Genomic DNA, 8,882 nt, shown 5'->3' with positions numbered 1-8,882 from the left:
AAACTTGACATCAAAATGTAGTTTATAATTTAGCTTTTAATATTATACAAATTCTAATTTTCTAATATCAAAATAAAACATCTAAATACATGCTCAATCTTTACTTTTCTGTATTACATGATAGTTCTTCTCTCCAAACTGCTAATTTTAGGTAATTATTTCTACCCCTAAATTATTTTCTGAGTTTGGCACAAATTACATACTTATAGTTTAGATAATGCTATGTCATAATGTGATCTTATGATCCTCCAGGTTTCTTGCTTTACTGAGATAAAAACAAGAAAGTCAAATCGTGCACTCAGACTAGTTGAGTCTGTGTCAAACTGACTACTTAAATTCACATACAAATCAATTAATAAAAATACTTAATAAAAAATTAAGATTTTTTGTGTACAACATACTTGTAATGTTTGAAAAAAGCTTACCAAACTTTGTGAAGATACCCTTAGTAAATACTGCTTTATATAACTTCACAGAAATGTATAAGACTGTACAAATAGGTTTAAAGGGCTCATTAATCACACAACCATAGCTTCTATATTAATTATCAGTTATTTTATAATAGTGATTTGATTGAATCTTTACACTGATAATAATATGTAATTATCGTCAATATGCAACTTACAGTCGTCCCTCCATGATGGAAAAAACTAACAATAGCTTTCTCTAGAATACTGGCCATCACTTGTCTTACTTCTCTTAAAGGACATTCTAAAAGATGAGGTCTGAAACATCACAAGAAGCATTATATTCTTCTCTGATAAATTGTCCCATAAATTAATATAATCTGAAGACATACACTACTTAATAAAAAGATGCTAAAGATAAACAGATATAAATATACACTTGAATTTCTGTACAATCAATGAGAACATTAATAAAAAGTAGTCACTCCTTTACAAAGTCATCCAAAAACTTATGATATTTTATTTTTGGTGTTATTCTAATTGTTTCACTTGCTGTTTATTTACTAGCTTATATTAGTTTTGTTTTGTTCATCAAACTTTAATTTTAATCCAACAAAATTATAAAGTTCCTAACCACAACAAAAAAATATTAATATGTATACATATCATAAAAGCCTTACAGAAAAAAAGTTTTAGCATTTTGGGTAATAATGTTGTATTCACAAAATACTTCTGAAAAAAAAAAAATCACACTTTGAAAAAGTTTAACTTTTAGGGTTTTTTTAACCTCTCACAATCTAAGACAGTATTAGTTTTGATCACTTTCTTAAATTTTTATCCCATAATTTTATGAATTATCAGAAATATTGCTTTAAATAAACACATTATGACATTCTTTAACTCATGCTAGTCATCAATGATATTTTCCTGATGATAAACAAATAAATTTTTCTGACTGATTTGTTTGTTGCTAAGCTACACATTGGGTTATCTGTACTATGTCTACTGCAGGTATTGAAACCCAATTTTTAACATTATAAATCCTGAGACTCACTGCTGAGCTATAAATAATTTCTTTCGCAAACTTTTAATCAAAAAAATTTTTATTTGTAAAATTAAGAAGTATGAGAAAAGTGTTGAAGTAACAGACACCGTGGAAAATGTCTGATACAACAGTACTTTCTAACAATCAAATGTTGTAGACATCATTACAGGAAGTGTTTGAATAAGACCTGAAAATAGTTGTTTTTTGGAGGAGAATCAGGTGAAATCAACCAAAGATGATGTATATAATACATTATGTCAGGCCAATTCTGATAGGTTTATAGTAGCTGTTTACAACTGTACACTGGGTGATTACTAGCCAGGCTGAAGTTAGCCTCATGTTACAATCAAAACTTTTCTCCTTAAAGCTACAGTTTGAGCAATATTTATTCTTATTCATTTTGGTTTTCAAATCACAAAAAAAAGTGCACTAGAAAAGCAAAATTTTCAAGCTTTATTATAATATAAATAATGCTGCTGGGACTTGTTAGATAAATATGAAGATTCATATAATCACGATCAAATATAAATCCTATATGGTGGTGATAACATACATTATTAATATGTTACTCTCAACAGATTGATGTTTACAGGTACTTAACAATTGGCCTTCCGATACTCATACTTTAAAACTGACATTTCATGTTATCTGTGATTAAGGATTAATTTGGCTACATATGTGAAATGCCAAATCAATCACATGTTACACATGGACTAAACAGCCAGGTCAAAGACCTCAAGATTGAGACACAGTTATATCTAAGAAAGAACTGGTGATAATTAGCAGCAGACAGCACTAAATGACTACTCTTAAATGAATAGCAGGATTAACTGCCATATCTATAATGTGTGCCCACATTATAAAGTGCAGAGTTTGTTCATAGGCATGTTGAAAACTCAAACATCGGACCTTTCGATTCATAACACATTCAGTCCTTAAGGATTAATACATGCTTTGAAAACAATTCTAATGCAAAACTGAGTCAGTTTTACATTGTTCATTAACTACACTGGTTTATTTTCTGTAAGATTTAGTAATATCTAAAATATAAACCATTGTTAAGACTTTACTGACAATCCTTCTTTACTGATGATTCCCCATTACTTAGAAATAACAGTGCTCAATAAAAACATCACTGTTTGATTTTAAATCACTTTAAGAATGAATACACAGAAAATAATGGAAATGAAGAACCAAAACTAAAATGATAAAAACTAAACCTCCTAAACCATTACTATATACATTAGTATTATATTCTTACATCAAAAAATCAAAAACTATCCAGAATAGAATTCTGTACATTACCTGCTTGTAAAACATTACATAAAAATTCCTTACCTGAGGTAGCTAATGCCTTGATCACTAGAAAGAAAATCAAGCATCCAAAATGCAGCTTCCTTACAGATGCTAACTATGGTTTCAACACGATTTACCCATTCATTCATGACAGCACTATAAGCAAATATCATAATGATATTTTATATTTAACAAAATAAAATAATCAACAGTAATCTTTTTCTTGTGTTAAAAAACTTTAACAATACACCTCTACCGTTTAACATCTTTCTTTATCCTACGCTTATAAGAAATAAAATTCACTGTATTTTCTGTCTGTCTGTAATTGTAGAGGGCAATTTTAGAACGTTCAAACATAAAGATGTCGATTACAAATCCTTATTTCATATTCTCTTGAAAAAATATATTTAAAAATAACCATATACAACTTTTAGCTATAATTTACCTTGTATCATCATGCCTAATTTTTTGACAAAACGTTTTATTTTGATATACTCATATAAAATGTAACAATTTCTTTATAATTTAGACATTTGTATTGTTCTTTGGTTAGAGGGAGGTTTGACATCGTGATAAGCACATGACTAAACATCTGAATTTTTCTCCAAAGTTTCAGGAAAGTTTGAGCACAACAAAAAATATGAGTTAGGCTGGGGTAGATGATGATTGGTTATTGAGTTAGCAAATTTGATAGTCAGTTTGTAAAAATATGAGTTAGGCTGGGGTAGATGATGGTTGGTTATTGAGTTAGCAAATTTGATAATCAGTTTGTAAAAATATGAGTTAGACTGGGGTAGATGATGATTGGTTATTGAGTTAGCAAATTTGATAGTCAGTTTGTAAAAATATGAGTTAGGCTAGGGTAGATGATGATTGGTTATTGAGTTAGCAAATTTGATAATCAGTTTGTAAAAATATGAGTTAGACTCCAAACCATTCTATTCTTTTGGTGCAGAGTTTAAAACTGGCAATCAATTTCATTTTTAACACATACCTCAGATACAAGAGAAAAACAAGGTATGTGAAATATAATATATATAGTGTGTAACATTTTATATTGTTGATTGGGTTCTTTTGGATTATTTGGTAAAAAGAATAATACAAAGTCCAGTCCACTTAATGATAAAAGTATTTTATTTCTTTAAATATAAATTCCACCATGTTCACTGAGCATTAGGCCTAATTCCAAAAAAATGCTAAACTATCACTCACTTGCTAATTTTTTCTCATAACCTCTGACACTTTCTCATATCCCTGGTGCTTTGTTGAAACACAAATTCATTATTCTGAAAACTGAACTAACTGATTAACTACTTTACAGTAACAGACAAACTGACTATCAAATTTGCTAACTCAATAACCAATCATCATCTACCCCAGAAAAAACAGTGCCCTATAAATGCAATAACAAATGAAATAAACAAAGAAAAAATTAATAAAATTTAAAATGGATTTGTCGAGATCAAAAATGAGACATTTTTAAGTCTTCCTTACAAAAAAAACAGCGTTTTTTTTACAAAATGGATAAACATGTTTAAAATTAATTCAAAAGTTAAATTTTCAGTCATGTTTGTAAAAACAAAAACTTGTAAAGACAAGTGTAAAACATTAAATGCATTCTATGTGTAAAATACTGTATTTATTTATCCACTAAATGCTCCAAGTTTCATGAAAACAGAATCTCAAGAGCCACAATAAATCTCATAAGTAAAATTCTATTTCAGAATTGAAATATAAAAGCAAAATTACACAAAATATTATGGAAAAATTGGAATCAAACCTAATTTTATCTGAGGTTAAAGGCAGCAAATTTCTATTTTGTATGGTTTCATAGGAAAAAAAATATTTTGAGCAAATACCTGAGACAAAATATCAGTAATAGTGCATGAAGCAAACAAATAGTTCTTACATGTATTGTAAGTTTTTTTCTTTAATTTTGTTTCAATAAAAGTATTGATTAAAATTATAAATAAATAAATATATATATATATAACTTTCTATTATCTTAGATATACTTATTTCAAGGATTATTTTACACCGTTGCTTTAGTTTATGGATTTAAATGAATATACATTTTCTAAACTGATTAAACCTCATGAGCTATTACTGAGATTATGGCCAATACTATAATTGGCAGCAAGGTTATACAGATGATAAATCAATGCATATCAGTCTTTAAAACTATTTGTTTTATGACACTGCACACTTCTAGTTAACATCATATCAAACTAGCACCAATATTTACTAGGTTAATATTTATTACTGATTTATCTGCTTTGACCAGAAGTGAAAGGTAATTAGTGGTTTTTTTATAAATTAAAGCTCAGTTAAGTTACACTGAGTTTTATTCATGCAAACAGTTATAGAACAACACAGAAGCCTTTAATTAACTCCTTTATTTGTTACCCTTGTACAAAATTCTATCTTAAAGATCATTGATCCCTTCATCCATAGCACTGATGTTCACAATCTTAGAAAAAACAGAAACACCACATGCTTTTTGGTGGTTTAACCCAAAATCCAATACTGACAAATACAGTATCCAATACATGAATCAGTCCATTAACTTTTCTTGCATTTTACTATTACCCAATTGGATTAGTGCATATAAATGGAGTTCAAAGCTGCACAAAATGAACAGATTTAAATAAATATCACTAACATCTCATGACTTTTACTATACTGACTTTATGATAAGTTTAATTTATCTAGAAACTTCCTTTCTGTAATGATTGAAAATTTTTATTTATCATACTGATCCAGTGAAGATTGTTTATAAGATTTGATTTAGTTGCTTAATTTTTAACTAGAATTTCCCATTACAGGATCCTTTATTTTGGAAATTATCTAACTGCACACCTAAATACAATAATATATTTTATTCAATTTTTTCTGTTTAATAGTTAAATGTTTAAAAATTTTTAGTGTATAATTTTCTTTTTCAATAATTTATAACAGAAATTACTTTTCTCAAAAAGTTTATGAACTGTTTAGTTGCATGGCAGAAAAAATTGGCTCATTATTCATTCAAATCATTTGCCACTCATGTGTCATTTATTTCAGAGATGATCTTAGAACAAAATAGAAATCTTTTTTATAAAATATGTTTCTAAAACTGCTCATATAATCAAACAGCACTAAGCAAGATATCAAAACAATGACTAAGTAGCAAAACAAATATGAAATATTGAAGAAGCACAACCGATATTGTTAATTAACACTTACGTTCAAGTAGGACAACATTCTGTTTCTAAAATAGTTCTAGATATTTTACAACTTATATCACGAGCTACTAGTGAAAAAAGTAAAAAAAAAAAGTTTTTTACATTGATGAAATTAGAATTTAAAAAAAAACACTGATATTAGGAAAACAAAAGTCACTAATTTAGGCCTATACTTTTTGATATTCAAAAATTAACCTTTGAAGACTAACACTTAAAAAAATTCTTCTCAAACTCAAGAAGTATTTGTTAAAGTGAGAAAATCGGCCTTTCGATAGTATCAAAGGTCATATTTCTTATGAATTAGTCGTTACATATTTTTAAAGTACTAAATATTATGATTTTGTCCATTCATAAATCAAATATCGAAATGCTACTAATACAATTTCTTTACAATAATTTTATATAAATCATACAAATACTTACCAGATTAATATCAACGAGATGCTGAATGAAGGAAAAGTATTGGTCATTGTATACTTCACAGTTGTGCATAAACCGTAGGTTTTCCTCTCTCACACTTTGCTGAATGGATGCTGGCATCTTGTCAACGAACAGCCCTTGTCGTTCACCCTTGTCCACCAGATGAGTTAGTTGACTGAGACTGTCTCTTTGGCGTGCTGTACTACTTGACGGAACTGTGGATTTTCTTGGTGTTCTATAACAATAAAAACACAAAATATTATTGCCATAAACCGATGAAATAAAACATTACTGTAACTGCTGAATTTTTTATTTCATCGGTTTATTACTTTTAAGTAATATGTTTGAAAGCTGGATTTTTACATTTATTGACATATTTGAAAACAATTAAAGCAAGAATTAAAAGCTGATAAACCTCCAACAGGTGCAGAAATGTGAGAGGCACTTCAAATTTTGCAAATTTCATAAAGAGTATGAATATGAAAGTTTTATTAATGAATTGCACCAAAAAAATAGTAGACAGTCAACTTTAAATGTATTTTTTCATGGGCTTCACTTTCATTTGCCAATTCTCAGTCTGTCCGAGTAACAGTCTGACTCCGTCACCTTAGCATGAACCTGAATATTTGGCATCAGTTTCCATTCAAGATTCAAAACCATTTGTAGTCATGTCAGGTGGTCTGTCTACAATTTCTTCGGTGTCTTTGTCTTCTTTCGAGAATCCCCCATGATTAAAAGAATTCTGAATTGTCTTTTCAGACACTTGCTTCCATGATATGCAGGGCCTCAAGGAGATCAGTGTTTTTGGCTAAATCATTTGTACTCAGTTGTTGCGTGTCGTCCATATTTTATAAGATTCTAGTGCGCATTTCTTGATGGCAATAAGCCTTTAATTCTTGGATAATTCCCTGATTGTATGGTTAGATCAATGACATCATATTTGCATTAAACACGTGTGCAATACAGTTGCCAACAAACAGAACAACGTTGTGTTTCAACTCATTACCCCATTTCATTAACCAATCAATAAAGATCAGGGCTGTCATACAAGCATTAAAGTTTGAGCAGTAGTCGACGGGTTATTTATTCACACCTTTAAAACACCAAGGATTCTTATTTTTTTTCCAATCACCAAAAGCCTTTCTTTGTTACCAGACTCTCATTTCAGGCAAATATTCAGTGTTAATTTTAGGCCATTCTTCTTCAATCCAAGTTTGTGCTGCTGAGACATCAGCATCATTTTGCTCACCATGAGTGCGTTTGTATATAACGTTATCACATTTTTTCCAACAATTAAACCACCTGTCTATTGCAACAAAATTGTCTTTTCAAACTTTCATAGCTTGCTCTTCTGCTTTCTGCCACATCACTGGTCTATTTACAAGAGCATCGTGTTCATGAACATTAGTAAACTAAAAAGTTTTAATGCTGATTTGACCTGGTCATCTTTTCCACTGCTCTTTCTTTTACAGTTCTGATTTGCTCCCCTCTCAATGTTAGCTCCATCTTTTTAAATTTTACACAAAAGAGGTTGGGAAATTTTTAATTGAATTGTTACATCACACTGCCCCATTTTTGGTAATTTATCAAAGCGTTTTAAAATGGCAACTTTTTCTTTAAGGGTTAGATCTTTATGTTTCTTATCCACTTCTTCCATTATTAAAGAGGGTTAACAAAAATTGAAATCTGTGGGAGCACCGGTTTTCATGAAAGATTGAAAACAACTCTACACCAATTACGGAAAAGAAATACAAGAGCGTAGGAGATCTTAATGACAACTTAGCCAAGCCTTATTGTACGGTGAACCTTCTTCAGGTCGCTCGATCTTGAGATGGTTAAGTTGATTTAAAGCGATAACAAAAAACGAAACACCGATTACAATAAACAATGTATTTTTATACGTTTGATCAGGACTTAGTAATTCTGATAACATTATCTGTGATCAAAATAAGCAGCATCCAGCTTGAAACTAATTTTATTTTTGACTTTAACAAACTTGAAATACTCTAAAATTCTTCGAGAATTTTTTATTGGTTGAATATTATTATAATTGTTGAAAAAAGTGAATTTTTATACCTTTCCCATAAAAAAAACGAATATTTCTTTTGGTCTTTAAAATGTTTTCACTATGAAAGGTACATAAAATTACATTATATTGTACAAATATGTATTTAATTAAAGTTTGTAACTGATTTGTTGCAAAACGTGTTATTTACAAATTGTTTGCCCACAAAACAATGAAAAGTTAACCATATTTAGCATTTTATATAAAACCAACTTAACTATGTATTTATTTTACTATTAATTATGATTGAATTCCACATGATCTAACAATTTAACTATATCGAGATGGGTCATGTCATCACATTTATTGACTTGCATTCAAAATTTTATTGAACTACTATTTTGTGAATCTATGTCAATAAGTTTGGTATCAAATTGTAGATTATAATTCAAGTTTTGGTATTACATGTTAGTTAATTTCTTAAT

General features: G+C 29.1%; 1 protein-coding gene across 1 annotated transcript in view; it reads right to left on the bottom strand.

Moving 5' to 3' along the window:
* LOC106461361 (ubiquitin carboxyl-terminal hydrolase 24-like) overlaps window positions 1-8,882 on the bottom strand; it is a 197,302-nt gene that overhangs the window by 23,489 nt on the left and 164,931 nt on the right. Inside the window, exons 44-47 of the mRNA XM_022388299.1 lie at window positions 6,396-6,627; window positions 4,110-4,141; window positions 2,791-2,904; window positions 626-725 (exon numbers count right to left, since the gene is read on the bottom strand). Of these exons, the coding sequence (XP_022244007.1) occupies window positions 626-725; window positions 2,791-2,904; window positions 4,110-4,141; window positions 6,396-6,627 (478 nt within the window). The remainder of the gene's footprint in view (window positions 1-625; window positions 726-2,790; window positions 2,905-4,109; window positions 4,142-6,395; window positions 6,628-8,882) is intronic.

The sequence above is a fragment of the Limulus polyphemus genome, unplaced genomic scaffold (genome assembly GCF_000517525.1).
Source record: "Limulus polyphemus unplaced genomic scaffold, Limulus_polyphemus-2.1.2 Scaffold944, whole genome shotgun sequence".
In the NCBI taxonomy this organism is placed as follows: Eukaryota; Metazoa; Arthropoda; class Merostomata; order Xiphosura; family Limulidae; genus Limulus; species Limulus polyphemus.
Note: the sequence above shows the minus strand (reverse complement) of the source record. Positions and strands in the feature narration are given on the sequence as shown.